General features: G+C 49.8%; 2 protein-coding genes across 3 annotated transcripts in view; one reads left to right on the top strand and one right to left on the bottom strand.

Moving 5' to 3' along the window:
- Positions 1-3,433, top strand: part of ccdc61 (coiled-coil domain containing 61) — a 30,770-nt gene extending 27,337 nt beyond the window's left edge. For both annotated transcript variants that reach the window (XM_038786097.1, XM_038786096.1), the window contains exon 14: positions 1,645-3,433. In XM_038786097.1, the coding sequence (XP_038642025.1) occupies positions 1,645-1,739 (95 nt within the window). In that variant the 3' untranslated portion in view covers positions 1,740-3,433. The remainder of the gene's footprint in view (positions 1-1,644) is intronic.
- A 5,256-nt stretch (positions 3,434-8,689) lies between these two features.
- opa3 (outer mitochondrial membrane lipid metabolism regulator OPA3) lies at positions 8,690-13,139 on the bottom strand. Its single transcript, XM_038785954.1, has 2 exons — positions 12,964-13,139; positions 8,690-10,012 (listed from the first exon to the last, which is right to left on the bottom strand). Exons 1-2 carry the CDS (start codon positions 13,103-13,105, stop codon positions 9,687-9,689), a joined length of 468 nt encoding a protein of 155 aa, XP_038641882.1. The 5' UTR covers positions 13,106-13,139; the 3' UTR covers positions 8,690-9,686.
- Between the last annotated feature and the right edge of the window lie 5,961 nt (positions 13,140-19,100).

The following is a 19,100-nucleotide window of genomic DNA, read 5'->3' as shown; positions in this document are numbered from 1 at the left end:
TGGAGACAGGAGAAAAGACAGTGGATGTTACGGAAGAGAAGAAAAAGGAGGCTGTGTTGATGGGGCAGATCTGTGATCAGATGCTTGTATCTGGCTCAAACATGACTGACAGCAAGGTTGCAATCTCAGACAGTTGCCAACGAGATGGACGCAGTGGGTTGTGAGGGAACGGAAGTCGGAGCAGCGACAAATTCTTCAGATGTTTTGCCAATAGTTAATTAGTGGAAATTTCTGACCCCTCCAGTTCCGGATTTTGATTAAACCGCCTAATAGTTTACCAAGTGGACGAGTCGAGATGGTGAGGTGGCATCGGTCTACGTGTGAAAACAAAGGTTGTGCTATTGGGAGATGCTGCCAAGGGACACCGAGTAGGTCAGAGATAGGGTGGGGGAGGGAGGGCGGCATATGTAAGATGCTTGGGAGACACCAGAACAGAAGGGGGGGGGGGGGGGGGAAGCATGTGGGGAGCCCCCAAATCATGACTAAGGATGTGACTGCCTGCCTGGGTGGTGGTACCTAGCTCGTTCGAGCTGGGTCATGCTGCGCCATGTAGCTGTGAGATACTGGCTTTGTGTATCCTGAACCCCTGATCTTGACCTAACTGCTGGCTGAGATACTGGCTAGAGCAGGGGTGGGCAAACTACGACCCGCGGGCTGCATGCGGCCCGCCAAAGGTCTTTATGCGGCCCACCAAGATCAAGTCATCAAAAAAAAAAAAAAATAATTTTTGTTAATGGAGGGGGCTATTGGGTTACTGGTATAGGGTGGATACGTTGACTTGAGTAGGGTGATCATTGCTCGGCACAACATCGAGGGCCGAAGGGCCTGTTCTGTGCTGTACTGTTCTATATGAGGCGCCCAGAATCATAACCGGGTGAAGCGCCATTTTTGAAAAGCAGAGAAAAAGAGGGCTAAAGGCAGGATGCCGGCGGGGGAAGCGCTGAGGTATATGCCGCACACTAATTGGTTACAACCGGGACTATTAATTAATATACTATGCGGCCCTTTAAAATTGTGAATTTCTGAATGCGGCCCTTGCACGGAAAAGTTTGCCCACCCCTGGGCTAGAGGGAGCGAGGGTCGGAGAGGAGGTGAAATAATAATAACTTTTTATTTATTTTATTTTTTAATGAAATTTTAGAGTACCCAATTCACTGTTTTCCAATTAAGGGGTAATTCAGCCTGGCCAATCCACCTACCCTGCACATCTTTTGGGTTGTGGGGGTGAAACCCACGCAGACACGGGGAGAATGTGCAAACTCCACACGGAGAGTGACCCAGAGCCGGGATCGAACCTGGGACCTCAGCGCCGTGAGGCAGCAGTGCTAACCCACTGCGCCACCGTGCTGCCCTCTAATAATCTTTTATTGTCTCAAGTATGAAGTTACTGTGCAAAGCCCCTCGTTGCCACATTCCGGCGCCTGTTCGGAGTGGTTGGTACGGGAATTGAACCCGCGGTGCTGGCCTTGTTCTGCATTACATAGCAGCTGTCTAGCCCACTGAGCTAAATCAGCTTTTTTATCTGTTTGGGGCAGAAGCTGTACAGCTCAGCAAGAGGAGGAGCTGAACAGCTTTTGTGTGACCTGACAGCAAGTTGGGTTTCTCTCAAAATGCATGAAAATTGGATATTTATTCCCCTTCCAGAAAATTACTTGGATTCGTGCGATCTTTCCGAAATCGACGCCAGGCTTAATGCGTTGCAGGTGTACATGGAGAAGCTGGGCGCACGGACTGAGTGAGTGAGGCGGCAAATCCTCCAGCCGGGGAGGGGAGGAAGCTGCCACGGCCGCACGGGTGCAGACAACCAGCCCTCAGCGATCTGCGTGGCCCAGATCAAAATCATCACAGCCCGTGCGGACTAAACGAGGCTTCCTTCTCTTCAAGGACGGCGCGTCTTTATTTGTTTACTGTAAATGGGAAGATTGGGTTAAAATTGCCGAACATTTTGTGTCCTGTGTCGCCTTTGTGCGGCTGTTACACTATTAGGCGAACCAAGGGTGTGCACAGTTACTGACCATGACTCTGCCTAAACGCAGAGAGAACGATCAACACGGATTATCTACCGTGTGTCGGGAGAGAGCGTGGGCAGAGTGTGACCAATATCTAGAGAGTTGAGATCAGGACCTGCGGCTGGTGAAAACCGCCTCCCAGTGCTGCTCGCGTTAATACGGGCTGTGATTCTTCCCCGTGTGCTGTGTTCTGTACAATATCCCGGGTGTGGAATTATCGAGGGGTCAATTCCCTGGGTATGAGCCCCCACACCAAATGAGCACAGGCCTTCAAGCCTTTCAGTGAAAAGGCACCCATGACTGTCCACTCACTGAAATGTCACAGAACAAAAGAGAGTCGGCCATTCAGCCCCTCATTGAGATCTTGGCTGATTTCTAACCAAACTCTGTATTTTGCCCCATATCCATTAATACCTCAGCTTAGCAAAAATAAGTCTCTACGGTATCAGATTAAACAATTGATCTAGCTCACACCGGTTGCCTTTTGCCTAAGAGTTCTAAACCTCTGCCAACCATGACCGCCCCCGTCGCCGTTTGTTCCTTTGCATCTTTGTTATTTAACCGTACCCCCCCATCCCAGACCGTCAACCTGCTCCTATCAACACCCTTCACGTTGCTACCTCCCTGCAGCTCCACAGAAGAGTCATGCGACCTGTGACGTCAACGCTTGTTACTCTCTGCGCAGATGTTGCCGGACCTGTTGCATTTTACCAGAACCTTTGTTTCTATCCGTGTCACAATTTGTCTGCAGAAGTATTTCCTAACTGTACCGCTGAGCGATCCGAAGCCACAATGCAAAACAAAGGCCGGATAGTACGACGATAATAGACCTGGCATTGCCAATTAATTTGCTTTGCAAGGTTATTATGAGTGAAGGCCATTTGGCCCATATAATTGCGATGCCCTTATTTTGGCAGCCAATTAGTTTTAGAATGTTCCCAGATTGTTCCCCCGTCTCCCCCGATATCTAGAAGTTCATTCCATGTGCGCGTCATTCTGAAGAATTCCCTAATAGAGCAAAATTTACATTCGAGCAACATCAGCCAGTGTCTCTGAAATACTGCTGCACCAATATCTTTGTACCCTGACATTTATCTTTTTCTATTCCCTTCAACTTTCTTTGTAAGATTACCATTCAGATCCTTCCAGTCAACCCAGGACTTTAACTCTATAAGGATCAGGTACACGTCTATCCTCTGAGCTGCCTCTAGCCCTTAAATACAAGAACGGGGGGGGGGGGGGGGGGGGAAGGGTCCAGATTAGGCCGTTTGTCCCATCAAGGCAGCTCCCGCAGTCATAGATCATGGAATTTACAGTGCAGAAGGAGGCCATTGGGCCCATCAGGTCTGCACCAGCCCTTGGAAAGAGCACCTCACTTAAGCCCACACTTCCAACCTATCCCCGTAACCCCACCCAACCTTTTTGGATACTGAGGGCAATTTAGCATGGCCAATCCACCTCGCCTCACATCTTTCAGGACTGTGGGAGGAAACCCACGCAGACACGGGAGAACGTACAGATTCCGCACAGGCAGTGACCCCAGCCTGGAATCGAAACTGGGACCCTGGAGCTGTGAAACAACTGTGCTAACCACTGTGCTATCGTGCCACTCACGGTACTATCATGGCTGATCTGGTCTTCACCTCTACGTTACCGCCCGCTCCCCACAACCCTTAATTCCCTGAGGCACCAAAGATGTCTATCCCACAGCCTTGAATGTTTTCAACGAGGGAGCGACCGCAACCCTCCGGGATTGCGAATTCCAACCCTTTTGAGTGAAGCATTATTTCCCTTGTGGAGCAGTGACCAGAACTGTGTATTCCAGGTGCTGTCTGGCCAGTTACTGCACACTCTGACCGCCTTGATTCGCGTCATATTTCAAACTTGTGTTTTATTCACTTAAAATAACTTTTGAGATGAGCGTTAATTAATTGAGAGGTAGGGCAGCACGGTGGTGCAGTGGGTTAGCCCTGCTGCCTCACGGCGCCGAGGTCCCAGGTTTGATCCCGACTCTGGGTCACTGCCCGTGTGGAGTTTGCACATTCTCCCCGTGTCTGCGTGGGTTTCGCCCCCACAACCCAAAGATGTGCAGGGTCGGTGGATTGGGCACACTAAATTGCTCCTTAATTGGAAAAAATGAATTGGGTACTCTAAATTTATATATTTTTTAAAAATGAATTAAAGCTGGGCCCTATTCAGGAGCAAAACATACGCGTGGGAAGACTGAGCTCGTCCTGTGAAAATCTCGTTCTGAAAGATGTTTTGGGGTGGGAGTTTGGGAGGAGATGTGACGAGGACAAGAAGCCTGGATTTTTAAGAATAAATAAATTTAGAGTACCCAATTTTTTTTTTTTCAATTAAGGGCAATTTAGCGTGGCCAATCCACCTACCCTGCACATCTTTGGGGTTGTGGGGGCGAAACCCACACAAACACGGGGAGAATGTGCAAATTCCACACGGACAGTGACCCAGAGCCGAAATCGAACCTGGGATCTCGGTGCTGTGAGGCAGCAGTGCTAACCACTGCGCTACCATGCTTCCATTGTGGTGCTAATAGTTCATACGACTCTGTGTCCATGCTCTCAGGCAGCTTTAGCGATTCATAAGTCCAAGTGTTTAAATCCCCAGCACTGGGTCCAGTTCTTCAAACCTTGTATCTGATTAGCTTAAGGGACCCACCCAATGAATTTTCCATTTTAAGATCCTCTTTTATTTTAACTTTTGTGTGTGGGTTCAGGTGAGCTCAGTACCAGTCAGTCTGTCCACCATTCACAGAGTCACCGCTCACTAACGCAGCAACGGAGGCCTTTTAATGCTAATCACTCGGTTTGACCTGTTCCTCACTGGTCTGATTTGGACAGTGAGGTGCAACTTTATCTCTTCGTGTGTGGACAACTCTGTAACCTTATGGTTGTAGTTCTCCTAATCTTGAAGCAGGAAACGATACTGTCGATTTGGTATCAGAAAGTGAAAATGCTCAACAACTGAGTCAGCATCGGAGGTTAACATTGTACCTGGGGCGTGATAATTCATTTTCAGATGCCTTTACTATCAAACTTGGGAGTGTTCACATTCCTTTTGTTGAAAGCAAAAACCCGCTTCCGGTTTTCACCAAGGTAACCTTTGGATTTAACTGGAATGAACGGCGTAACACGCTGGATAACTAGTGTACGAAAGTGAGAGGCGGGCTGTGTTTATTTTATGTGTGATGAACACCAAGGCAGCCTTTGATTCCGCTCCTAAACCTTAACCCTCCGCCCGATTGTGCAGACGGCTGCACTCTACTGAGATAAAAGCAAATTGCTACGGACCCTGGAATCTGAAACGGGAAACGCTGCAGAGTCTCAGCGGGTTCGGACAGCGTCTGTGGGGAGAGCTAACGTTTCGAGTCTGGACGACTGTGCGACGGAGCCATCCAGACTCCACGTTAGCTCCCTTCTCTCCCCACAGACCTGCTGAGATTGTCCAGCATTCTGTTTTCGCTGCAATCTACTGTTGCCTTGCATGCCGGCTCTGCCTGGTGTCCCTACTGTGACAGCCCTGGCTTTGTATCATCTGAAGTTTTAACCACAGGTGACATGTCAATAGATTTTATTTGTATCAATTTTACAATAATTTTGTAAATAAATCTTTTAGTACAACAAAATAAGCTTGTCTGTCATTAAAGCAACAAAAAAAAAAATCACATTGCTGTGCTGAGTACACACATTACCCACACACACTGACTTCAACCACGCTGGCATTTTGCACATATACTTTGCCACCTTGGAGAGAGAGCAGAGATTGTCAGGAAGAGACGGATGGAGAAGCGGAAGAGGCTCTTATGCGCCGGGATAGGGCGGGGGGGTGAGTCTAGGTTGAGTGCTCTTTCAGAGGGTTGGTGCAGACTCGATGGGCCGAATGGCCTTCTGCACTGTCTGGATTCTTTGAGCTCTGTATATCATCTTTCACGTCACACCCTTACAGCCACCGAAATGCCTCTGAAGTTGAGGCACTTTTGTAATGTCGGAGACCCAGCAGTCAATTAGTGCAGGGTGAGATTCCACATGAATAGGGTTACTGTTGAGGTGAGATAGAGGAAGCTTGTATGGAATGCCAGCCGGACCACTAGTTGAACTGAAGGACCCATTACAGTGTAATTTTCCAAAGGAACCTGCGATGGGAGTTTTACTTGATCCATTCTTGCCCCTTTCTGTCACTGACAGTTTTGGCTGTATCAAAATCATTCATTTCCCCAAATATGATCAGCTTCTGCCTCAAGCTCCAACAGAAAAAGTGCTCCAGCTGCTCCAGAACTAGAACAGACACTACCCCCAAACCATGAGCAGGCCTACAATGAGTAAAGAATAAACATTTGTACCACTTCCCCCATCCAGTCTAGGTGCAAGTGCAAAACTTTTTAATTCTGCATTTGCATTCGGGCTGACAATTAAAAGCACAGCCAGGCACATGGAGCTTTGATAATCAGTTGTGGGGACAACATAGAGCATACAGTGCAGGAGGAGGCTATTTGGCCCATCGAGTCTGCACCAACCCACTTAAGCCCTCACTTCCACCCTATCCCCGTAACCCAATAACCCCTCCTAACCTTTTTGGTCACTAAGGGCAATTAATCAAAGCCAATCCACCTAACCTGCACGTCTTTGGACTGGGAGGAAATCGGAGCACCCGGAGGAAACCCACGCAGACACGGGGAGAATGTGCAGACTCTGCACAGTGAGCCAGCGGGGAATCGAACCTGGGCCCCTGGCGCTGTGAAGCCACAGTGGGCTCAATGGCTTCCTGTGTTGTATAATTCTAGCTGCTCTATGTCATGTTCCAGGTTGGTGGCTGGGTGGCACAGATTCATTTGACCACTCAATGCTCTTCAAGGCACAGGCAGGGTGACCAGATTTATTAACAGAGGTTTAGTTGATAATCTGGATTGCACTTGGGTTAAAGGGAAAATATTCCTGCCTCCGCCTTCCCACGACAGATTACGGGGCCTTTGGGATTGGCTTCCAGGAGCAGTCTGGACTTGATGAGTGGATCCATGGAAAAGAAACAGATCCTGCTGTAGCCGAGATTGGTGCAGTCACCTCCAGGGCTGACGTTCCGACGGGAACAGAACTTGCCATTGAACAAAGGTGTATGTTTGCCCGTAATCCTGTGCCAGCCTTTAGAAGGGGCTGGGCGTCCTTTCCAGATGTTCCAGCATGGTTAAGCTCCTGCTACCATAACACCACATTCTTTACGACTGATAGAGACTCCTCTTAATAGCTACATGGCTGTGAAAACGTATTGAGACCTCTGGATAGTAAGTTAGACACATGCCCCCAAGCTGCAGCTGAGTGTAAAATAACCTGCATCTATATAGCACCTTTCATCAACATAGATGTAAAAAAAATAATGGCACACAAGTTTCCACAAACAGCGATGTGAGAATGACCAGATAATCTGTTTCTTTGTGATGTTGTTTGAGGGATGAATGTTGGCCTAGACATCGGGGAGAACACCCTGGCATTTCTTTGAACTGGTTGCCATGGGCTCTTACACGTTCACTAAGGTCTCATCCAAAAAGATGGAGGTGCCTCAGTAAAGTAAGTAAAAGTAAAGTTGCCATTGTCGCAGGTGGATGTGGAGGTGCCGGCGTTGGACTGGGGTGAGCACAGTAACAAGTCTTACAACACCAGGTTAAAGTCCAACAGGGTTTGTTTGGAATCACTAGCTTTCGGAGCGTAGCTCCTTCATCACTAGCTCCAAGAGCTAGTGATTCCAAACAAACCGGTTGGACTTTAACCTGGTGTTGTAAGACTTCTCACGATAGTTGCAGATGACCATAGGCTGCTTTCTCCTTTTGAGAGGGGGGAGGGGGGGGGGAGAGATAGAGAAAGGGCTGACTGGTGACGATTTAAGTTCTGCACCAGGGAGTATTGGTATAACATTTTGTGCTCAAGTCTCTGGAGTGGAACTCATACCTACAAACTTTCTGACTCAAGGAGGTGAGAGTTCTATCCAGGGAGCCTACATTTTGCTGGAGTAGTCGGACCATTTTACGGAGCGACTACCACACTGCTCCCAGCCACCATAATCGGAATCAAACTGTAGCACTTTTACGTAGTCGGCAGGCTCATTCAAACCAACTCATTACGGACAATCTGGCCTCAAATTTAATCAGGGTGGGAAAACACTCAAATTAAGCCGATGCAATTCTGATTTCATGCTCCAAAGTGCATTCGAATACAAGCGGCGGTGCTGTGGGGAAAGTGCGGTTATCAAGTAAGTGCAGCCTAACTTCAGCCAGACATACTGCAAAATGGAGATTACCCCTCTCCATCGTATTGCCAATCTTTGATTAGTACCAAGCAAAAATTGTGGTTTAAATGCAGTCTTAACTCGTTATCCCGGGACACCCCCAGCCAGGAACTCCGGCGTCGCCCAACTCAATAAAAAAAAACTCTTTGGGATCATCCGCAGATTGGGAAAGGCTGCGGAGTGACTTTCACAGTTCCAAGTTAATGGAGCAGTATGGCCAGAATTGGCACTTCACTAAAATCTTACCACTGCGAAAGTGTGATTGGGGGAAGACAGCCTCACTCCATTCGCAACAGCCAATAAAGGGAATCAAATCCAGGCATTTGCTGCTGGAGTTTGTAATTCCAGTAGAAATGAAGAAACATGATTCACGTATTTTTTTTTTTAAACTAAATACTGGCTTGGTATAAAGAGCACCCAGATGTGTAAAACTATATGTGGGGTCAAATCTCATCCCCCTCCCCACACCCCTGAACTTCAATGTCAGATCAGAAGGTGGGCAACTGTGATCTTCCCCTGTGCCGTTTGTGGGGTAGCAGATTGTCGTCAGCATGTACCAACATTCTTTTATATAAAAACTGGAGTTTGGTGCCCTTCACTAATGTGCCTGCTGTGACAGGACATGTTTGGAGTTCTTCAGTGAAAGGCTGGACGAGAGACAAATCGCAGTGTATCGGAAACGGGAGTGAGATGGGTTGCCTTTCTGGGTCTGCCCTTCCTCAAATTGAAATGCTCTCATGTTTCGAGTGTACGAAAATCTCAAAAGAGAGGAGCGAGGGAACAGAAAGCGGGCGTTGTGGAAACTACACGGTGACCAAACCCCCCCCCCCCCACCGTGAGGATTTGCTTGGAAATGGGCAATTTCAGGCGACACAGGCCAGCCACGCACGCGGTTTCCCCGAACGTGGCTTCTGCGATGCTGTGATTTTCACTCTTCTACATCCAGCGTGGCTCCCCCGACATTGGCCCAGCACGTGCCTCGTCACAGGTGAGAGAGTCTCAACAGCTGGGGGTGGGAAAAAAAAGAGTAACACACACACACAATGCAGCAAAATTTAGACTTGCATGATTGACAAACTTAGTGGGGCCCAAGGCACGCAAACACACGTGACAACAGCACAAAGATTGCGCAGCCATGTATGCAGAGGTGCGTACAGTTAGGATCAAGTATTTTACAGAATGGGCAAGGTAGAACAAACGTCGCAAACGGATGTATTTACAACAGGCAGTTAAGTTATTCAACAGTGCCCCAACCCCTCTGCTCTCTGTAACCCCTCCTCAAACCACCCCCCCCAATTCAACAGGATTCCTTGGGAAGGCAGTACGAATTGGGACACATTCCAGCCCCGCAGGCAGATTTTACCCCAGCTCGGCTCCGAGTTGCTATTTCGAGGTCTGAGGGCGCGAGTGAGCGAGGCGATTGTTCTCCCGCACACGGGCATCGAGTTCCTCAACAGTCAAGGAGAGATGGGCAATCTGTTCCTGCAAGCTCTGCAGCGTGCTGCTCAGCTCCTCCTCTTTCCTCGCGCTGTTGGACGACTGCCGGATGTACTCGGCCATGATACAGGCGCCTCCGATGATGAACACAAAGGCCTCTCCCAGGAGCTCCGCGCCCAGGTCCGCCGCCACCTCCTCGCTCAAGGGTTGCACCTGACCACTTTTGAATCCCATCATCCTCATCTTGGTCTTCATTTCGACCCAGTGGTAGACTGCAACAGGAAATAAAAAAACACGAGGCAAGGTCAAAACAAGCTACAATGGGACCACAGTCCTTGCTGGACATTCTGGAACGAGAGGCCACAGTTTTAGGTCGAGGTGGCGGATTTTGAAATAGAAATGAGGAGGAATTACTTTACTCAAAGTGTCGTGAATCTGTGCTGCCACAGTGTGCAGTGGACGCTGGAACACTAAGCTACTTTGTGGAGATAGATAGGTTTTCAATTAAGAGGGGTAGGAAGGGTTGTGGGCAGTGGCAGGAAAGTGGGGACGAGATCAGCCACGGCTGTATTGAATGGCAGAGCAGGCTCAAACTGCCTACTCCAGGCTCCAAATTATTAATGTTCTGTCCAGCTGTTTATTCCAGGCATTGCCAAATTTGAACGATCAATCTTCAGGACCCAGTTAGACCATAAGACATAGGCCACTTGGCCCATCGAGTCTGCTCCGCCATTCAATCATGGCTGATATTTTCTCTTCCCCTGCCTCCTCCCCATAACCCTGATCCCCTTATTAATCAATTGATGAACACAAAGGCCTCTCCCAGGAGCTCTCCGCCCAGGTCCGCCGCCACCTCCCCGCTCAAGGGTTGCACCTGACCACTTTTGAATCCCATCATCCTCATCTTGGTCTTCATTTCGACCCAGTGGTAGACTGCAACAGGAAATAAAACACGAGGCAAGGTCAAAACAAGCTACAATTGGGACTCAGTGATTTGGCCTCCACAGCACCTTCTGCGGCAAAGAGTTCCACTGATTCACCACCCTCTGGCTGAAGAAATTCCTCCTCATCTCTTGTTTTAAAGGATCGTCCCTTTAGTCTGAGATTGTGCCCTCGGGTTCTAGTTTTTCCTCCAAGTGGAAACATCCTCTCCACGTCCACTCTATCCAGGCCTCGCAATATCTTGTAACTTTCAATAAGATCCCCCCTCATCCAACTTGAGTTAGTTTCTCTCAAGTTAGATTCCACGGGCAAATCCAGTATTTAATCAAAAACCAAGCAGGGTGTCTTGTCCCCGACCCAACATGCGCTGGGGAAAGGTGGTGGTGTAGAGGCAATGTCGCTGGACGTGAAATCAAGAGGCCCAAGCCAAGTCTCGGGTTCAAATCCCACCACAGCAGCTGGAGGAGTTTAATCTCAATTCATAAAATCGGGAATTGAAAGCGAGCCTCAGTAACGGTGACCAAACTATCATCGATTGTTGTAAAATACCATCTGGGTCACTAATGTCCCCTTTAGGGAAGGAAATCTGCCGTCCTTACCCGGTCTGGCCTACATGTGACTCCAGACCCCACAGCTACGTGGCTGACTGCCCCCACAAGGGCAATTAGGGATAGGCAATAAATGCTGGCCCAGCCCAGTGATGCCCTCATCCCGTGAAATAATACAGATCCTCCTTGGTGGTTTATCAGGTAACCAGCTAGCAAAGTCTGGTCTGACATGGCAACTGGTGGACTACCAGAGTCTATGGCTGAAACAGAGAATCAGTATGAATCTGAGTGTTGAGGTGGTAACGAAGATATCGGCTCTTTCGGGTGAATAGTGTGCGAGATTCCTTCACTGACATTTCATGCTTTGGAAATCTGTCAGCAGGTGACTGTATATAAACGTTCCATGTCAATTATATTAATATTAAACAATTACTGCCCTGGCACCCATTCCCACTTAATTAGATTCAAAATGCCCAACACCATTATCACCCGTTTCATTCCACCCATTGCCCCATTCTACTGCCCCTCCCCAATTGTGCCCACTCGCCACCCCTTCCCCAACCGTGCCCTTCCCCCCTGCCATTCCCCCCCACACACAAACACAACCTCCCTTGCCCTTCCCCCACACCCCCCCTTGCCCTTCCCCCACACAACCCCCTTGCCCTTCCCCCACACACACACCCCCCTTGCCCTTCCCCCACACACACCCCCCTTGCCCTTCCCCCACACACACCCCCCTTGCCCTTCCCCCACACACACCCCCCTTGCCCTTCCCCCACACACACCCCCCTTGCCCTTCCCCCACACACACCCCCCTTGCCCTTCCCCCACACACACCCCCTTGCCCTTCCCCACACACACCCCCCTTGCCCTTCCCCCACACACCCCCTTGCCCTTCCCCCACACACACCCCCCTTGCCCTTCCCCCACACACACCCCCCCTTGCCCTTCCCCCACACACACACACACCCTTCCCCCACACACACCCCCTTACCCTTCCCCCACACACCCCCTTACCCTTCCCCCCACACACCCCCCTTACCCTTCCCCCACACACCCCCTTACCCTTCCCCCACACACCCCCTTACCCTTCCCCCACACACCCCCTTACCCTTCCCCCACACACCCTTACCCTTCCCCCCCACACCCCCTTACCCTTCCCCCCCACACCCCCTTACCCTTCCCCCACACACCCCCTTGCCCTTCCCCCACACTCCCCCTTGCCCTTCCCCCACACACCCCCTTGCCCTTCCCCACACACACTCCTCCTTGCCCTTCCCCCACACACACACTCCCCCTTGCCCTTCCCCCACACACACACTCCCCCTTGCCCTTCCCCCACACACACACTCCCCCTTGCCCTTCCCCCACACACACACACACCCCCCCTTGCCCTTCCCCCACACACACACTCCCCTTGCCCTTCCCCCACACACACTCCCCCTTGCCCTTCCCCACACACACTCCCCCTTGCCCTTCCCCCACACACACACACCCCCCCTTGCCCTTCCCCCACACACACTTGCCCTTCCCCAGCCCCACATCCTCAAAGTGACTTTACAGCCAGGCTCCGCCCCCGCAGCTGCCCATCACCCGGGACCGCCCCCGGATTGGCCCGGACCCGATCGGGTCCCTCCCCCATTGGCCGGCGCTGCTGCCAATCACCCGCAAGCCCCACCCCCCTGCGGCCTAGCCGCTTCAGGTTCCGCCGCCCCGGCCTCTCCCGCACTCACTCTGCGCGGGCGGCAGGCAGATGTAGCGCTTGAAGAACTGGCTCCGCCGGGCGTTGGCCTTGATGGAGTTGGCGAGGGGCCGGCTGACCTGCCGCACTCCCAACAGCAGCAGCTTGGCGATGGGGTAGGCGCCGACCACCATGGCACCGCCCAACGTCACATCCGGCACCCACCGGCCCCACCCACCATGGGGACGTCACAGGGGAAAACCACCCTCTTAAAGGGACATTCACCCTCTTAAAGGGACATTCCATCCTCTCAAAGGGACATCCCACCCTCTTAAAGGGACATCACAACCTCTTAAAGGACCAACCCCATCCTCTTAATAGACCATCTTCCACCCTCTCAAAGGGCCATTCCCCACTCCCTTAAAGGGACATCCCAACCATAGATTTGAGCCAGGGAAGTGGAATGGAAATTTTCGGAGATGGGAAGGAGAAAGGAATTAGGACACTAAAAGATTTGTTTCTTGGGGGTCGTTTTGCGGAATTGAAGGAGCTGGGAGCGAAGCATGGGCTGGAGCAGGGGGTAATATCTAGACATGCAGATTCGAGACTTTGCCAGAAAGGAGATACAGAGCTTCCCAGTAGAACCGGCTTCCACATTGCTGGAGGAGGTGCAGACGACAGGGGGACTGGAGAAGGGGACAGTATCGGCAGTTTACGGGGCTATTTTGGAGGAGGAGAAGGCGCCGCTAGAAGGGATCAAAGCAAAGTGGGAGGAAGAGTTGGGAGAGGATATGGAGGAGGGGTTCTGGTGTGAGGTGCTCCAGAGGGTGAACACCTCCACCTCGTGTGCGAGGTTGGGGCTGATACAGCTGAAAGTGGTGTATAGAGCGCACCTTACAAGGGCGAGGATGAGCCGGCTCTTTGAGGGGGTAGAAGATGTGTGTGAATGTTGTGGGGGGGGGGGGGGGGGGCACAAACCAGCTTCATATGTTTTGGTCCTGTCCAAAGCTGGAGGATTACTGGAAGGAGGTGTTTCGGGTAATCTCTAAAGTGGTGCACGTGAAACTGGACCTGGGCCCTCGGGAGGCCATATTCGGGGTGTCGGACCAGCTGGGGTTGGAAACGGGCGCGGAGGCAGATGTTGTAGCCTTCGCCACTTGATCGCCCGAAGGCGGATCCTGTTTGGGTGGAGACCAGCCTCTCCACCCTGTGCCCTGGCGTGGAGAGGGGATATGCTGGAATTCTTCACGCTTCAAAAGGTCAAGTTTGAACTGAGGGGGGCAGCACGGTGGCCTAGTGGTTAGCATAACCGCCTCACGGCGCTGAGGTCCCAGGTTCGATCCCGGCTCTGGGTCACTGTCCGTGTGGAGTTTGCACATTCTCCCCGTGTCTGCGTGGGTTTCGCCCCCACAACCCAAAAATGTGCAGAGTAGGTGGATTGGCCACGCTAAATTGCCCCTTAATAGAAAAAATAATTGGGTAATCTAAATTTAAAAAAAAAAAAAAAAAAAAGTTTGAACTGAGGGGAAGGATGGAGTGGTTCTACAATTCATGTGCGTTAATCATTATGCACTTTCGAGAATTGGATCACTTCAAAACATTAGGGAGGTTAGGGGCTGGGAGGTTTGGGGGAGAGGGACTGTATGTGTTAATGGTGACTATGGGTGATTCCTGATTCCTTTTTGCCATTTGTTTATGTTAACATGCGGGCCAATGTCTGGGGTTTGCTGGGAGGATGAGATGGTTGTTATTGATATGGGAATTGACATAACATTCGTTACTGATTATTGTTTATTGTTCAGTGTAAATTTGGGGAGAAAATGTGAAAAAGGACAAGAATTTTAAAAATGTTTTAAAAAGGGACATCCCACCTTCTCAAAGAGCCATCCCGCCCTCTTAAAGGACATATTCCATCTTCTTAAAGGACCAACCATATCCTTTAATGGATCATCTTCCATTCTCTGAAACAACCAGCCCCACTCTCTTAAAGGGCTATCCTACCCTCTTGAAAGACAAATTGCAGGGCAGCACGGTGGCGCAGTGGTTAGTGCCTGCTGCCTCACGGCACCGAGGACCAAAGGTTCGATCCCGGCTCTGGGTCACTGTCCGTGTGGAGTTTGCACATTCTCCCCATGTTTGCATGGGTTTCGCCACCACAACCCAAAAAAGATGTGCAGGGTAGGTGGATTGGCCAGGCTAAATTGCCCCTTAATTGGAAAAAAAATGAATTGGGTACACTAAATTTATTTTAAAAAGACAAATTGCACCTCTTAAAGGGCCATCCCACCCTCATAAATGACCATCCTTCATCTTTTTTAATGGACCATCTTCCATCGTCTTAAAGAACCATCTCTCCCACTCTCTTAAAGAGCCCACCCTCTTAAACGGCCAACCCACCTTCTCTTAAGGGCCATCCTTCATCCACTTAAAAGACCACCGAATCCAATTAATAGCTCACCTTCTTAAAGGATAATCACCACTCTCTTAAAGGGCCATTTCACCCCTTAAAGGACCATCCTTTATCCTCTTAAAGAACCATCTTCCACCCTTTTAAAGGGCCAGCCCCAACTTAATGGACCATTTTCCACCCTCTTAAAGTGCCATCCCCATCTTCTTAAAGGGCCACTCCCACCCTCTTAGTAGATTGTTCTCGTAAAGGGGCATCTCATCCTCTTAAAGGGGTATCCCATCCTCTCAACGGGCCTTCTCTCTTCTCTTAAAGGGCCATCGCCATTCTCTTAAAGAACCACCCCCACCTTCCTAATGGGCCACCTTCACCTTCTTAAAGGGCCAGCCCCACCCTCCCTTCATTTCCATCTATGAAGCGGACTAATTTCCTCCTTTAAAAGGAGCACCAACAATGAAATTCAAACACCAACCAAACCTTTTCAATTTGATTATAATGTTTTACAATTCAAATTCTGATTTCCAGTGTTTGGAATTCTCTTCCCCAGAGAGGAGTGGGAGGGGAAGGAGGGGCTGAGTTAGACCAATTTTGGATCGACGAGGGAGTCGAAGGGGCAGACAAGAAAGTGGAGCTGAGCCGCCATCAAATCAGCCGTGATTTTGTTGAATGGAGGGTCAGACTTATAAGGGCCGAGTGGCCTCGTCCTGCTCTTAAGGCGTATACTCCTATCATACGCCAACACTCCCAGTGAAGAAAGTTCTTCCTCATGTTTGTAGCCCCTTCTACCAGCTGTCATGGTGTGTCATACTCGTCTGTTGCTCCCTATCCTCACACATCCACTGAAGCTCGTGCACAAACACCCTGTGACGTCCATCATCTAACCACAACTAGGGCGACCCCCCCTCCCTTTCTGCCACCTTTCACCTTGTCCTCCAGGAGAGATCTCTGTAGCTGTTCAGCCCTGATCAAATCGCCAAAATAACAACATTGTCTGATAGTGGTCAACACTATGATATCACCAGCCAGATCTATTCCTGGGGAGGAGGGTGGACGCCCTTGCCTTTGCCTCCCTGATCGCCCACCACAGAATCCTGATTGGCTGGCAGTCAGCAGCACCGCCCAGAGCTGCAGACTGGCTGTCCGACCTCTCGGGATCTCTCCAAATGGAGAAAATCAAATTCCCCATCCGAGGGTCAGACGACGGCTTCCACAGAACGTGGGAGCCATTCATGCAATTGTTCCGGGACCTGTTTGTGGCCAACGAACAAGAGGAAGAATAGTCGGGTGGCCAAGAATCAGGGGAAAATGGATAGGGAATCGGGGGAAGGTAGCCGGGGGGGGGGGGGGGGGGGGGGGGGGGGGGGGGGGCTACGGGTTCATTATGGGGGTTTGTTCTCATGGTTTTATGCTTATTTCTTTTTCTTGTTAATTTATTGTTTTTGTATTGGAGGGGAGGGGTTACTGTTTTTCTCTGTTGTGATAAAATTTGTTGTTGAAAACTTGAATAAAAATTATTCCATAAAAAAAGGAAGGACAAAGCGCAAGCGACAGTCTGATGGCAAGCTAAGGCCCAAAACCAAATTGTAAATAAATGCCTATAAACATGTGCCTCGGCCATATTGGGGAATGTAAAATATGTATGCCGGTTAAAGGGGGCGGCCACAGTTGTTATTATGAAGATGCTTGCCTGTAAATATACATGTTAATTTTTGCGTGTTTTTTTTTCTAATAATTTGTAATTTGTTGGATATAAAATATGAAAACTCAATAAAAAACATTTCCAAAAAAAAAAACACTATGATATCAGAGGCAACGAATGCTTTGGAATTGACGTTGAAAAGCTCCAGGCATCGATCAAGGAACATCAAATCATCTGAAAGCCCTTGGGGAAAACAAAATAGAAGGGAGGCAGAAAATCGTGATCAAATATATACCAAAGGGTACTCAGCAAGTACAGAGCTTGAAAACTGATGAGAAAGGAGACATGCTGTTGAAGCTTTCAGTCTTGCACTCATGAGGACAAACACAAGAATGCCAAATTTCAAAGGAAGCAACAATTTATACTGCACGAGAAAAGGGTGCTGATTAGTTGGTCGCCCATCATATCTGATTGGTCGAAGCATTGCCACGCCGAATATACAGGGCCAGTCCTCTGCGGGTAGAAAGAGCGCGTGCAGGAGTTGCGTCTTTTAAAATTAAACACAAGCATGGGGGAGCAATAGCGTCCTGACACATTCTCCATGGCAACGTCTTGACCAATCAGGTTAGACTTTCCAACCAATTAGCACCCTTTTCTCACGCAGTTAATAAATTGTTGCTCCCGTGGCAATTTGGTACTCTGGCAAATCTGATCTGATGAGTGCAAAATGAAAAGATTCTACAGCACGCTCCTTTTCTCAGGAGGTATCCCATGTGACAGGTGACATTCATTATTCGTTACGTTAGCTACAAAATAGGGGGTGGCACGATGGCGCAGTGGTTAGCACTGCTGCCTCACGGCGCCGAGGTCCCAGGTTCGCTCCCAGCTCCAGGTCACCGTCGGTGTGGAGTTTGCACGTTCTCCCCGTGTCTGCGTGGGTCTCACCCCCACAACCCAAAGATCTGCCGGGTAGGTGGATTGGCCACGCTAAATTGCCCCTGAATTGGAAATAAAATAATTGGGGACTCTAAAAAAATTGTAAAAACGTTTGCTTTAAGAGGGGCAATACGGCTGCATGGTCGCATGGTGGTTAGCACAATTGCTTCACAGCTCCAAGGTCCCAGGTTCGATTCCCGGCTTGGGTCGCTGTCTGTGCTGGGTTCCCTCTGGGTGCTCCGGTTTCCTCCCACAGCCCAAAGATGTGCAGGTTAGATGGATTGCCCTTAGTGTCCAAAATTGCCCTTAGTGTTGGGTGGGGTTACTGAGTTATGGGGATAGGGTGGGGGTCTGGGCTTGGGTAGGGCGCTCTTTCCAAGGGCTGGTGCAGACTCGATGGGCCGAATGGCCTCCTTCTGCACTGTAAATTCTATGAAATATGAAAATCTCAATAGAGGGGTTCCACAAAAGAGGGGGGTCTGTTTATTCTTCACCTTAAAGAGTTGGTTCTCATCAGATGCTCAGGGGGATTTAGTGATGGGGGAGGGGGTTATTTGAGTGATTAGAGTATTGGTTGATGGAGTTGAGAGTTCTGTTCTTGACGTTTTTGCATTGTTTTGTGTAATGCATAAAATGTTAAAAACCAAATAAAATATTTTTTGTAAAAATTGGTCAAACGCAGCCTGGATTCAGGTCGGCGTTGGAACAGGAGAGGGAATATTAACAACAGAACAATGTCCAATAAATATTCAGACGTGAACAAGAACATTATTGGATAAACTCAGCAGGTCCTCACGGTAGCATGGTGGTTAGCATCAATGCTTCACAGCTCCAGTGGTCCCAGGTTCGATTCCCGGCTGGGTCACTGTCTGTGTGGAGTCTGCACGTCCTCCCCGTTTGTGCGTGGGTTTCCTCCGGGTGCTCCGGTTTCCTCCCACAGTCCAAAGATGTGCGGGTTAGGTGGATTGGCCATGATAAATTGCCCGTAGTGTAAGGTTAATGGGGGGATTGTTGGGTTACTGGGTATACGGGTTACGTGGGTTTAAGTAGGGTGATCATTGCTCGGCACAACATCGAGGGCCGAAGGGCCTGTTCTGTGCTGTACTATGTTCTATGTTCTATGTCCTATAGCATCTGGGGAGAGAAACAAGAGTTAACGTTTCGAGTCCTCTTCAGAGCTGAAGAGAGGACGTGGAAACGTAACCCC

This window comes from Scyliorhinus canicula, chromosome 27, assembly GCF_902713615.1.
Source record: "Scyliorhinus canicula chromosome 27, sScyCan1.1, whole genome shotgun sequence".
Lineage (NCBI taxonomy): Eukaryota > Metazoa > Chordata > Chondrichthyes > Carcharhiniformes > Scyliorhinidae > Scyliorhinus > Scyliorhinus canicula.
This window is presented reverse-complemented; position numbering and strand designations above follow the sequence as displayed.

What these genes read in the sequence shown, in the direction of transcription:
- opa3 (XM_038785954.1), bottom strand. Translation starts at nt 13,105, where the DNA reads ATGGTGGTCGGCGCCTACCCCATCGCCAAGCTGCTGCTGTTGGGAGTG. An exon ending in CTGCCTGCCGCCCGCGCAGA is followed by an intron (nt 10,013 to 12,963) that starts GTGAGTGCGGGA and finishes TTCCTGTTGCAG; the next exon opens with TCTACCACTGGGTCGAAATG.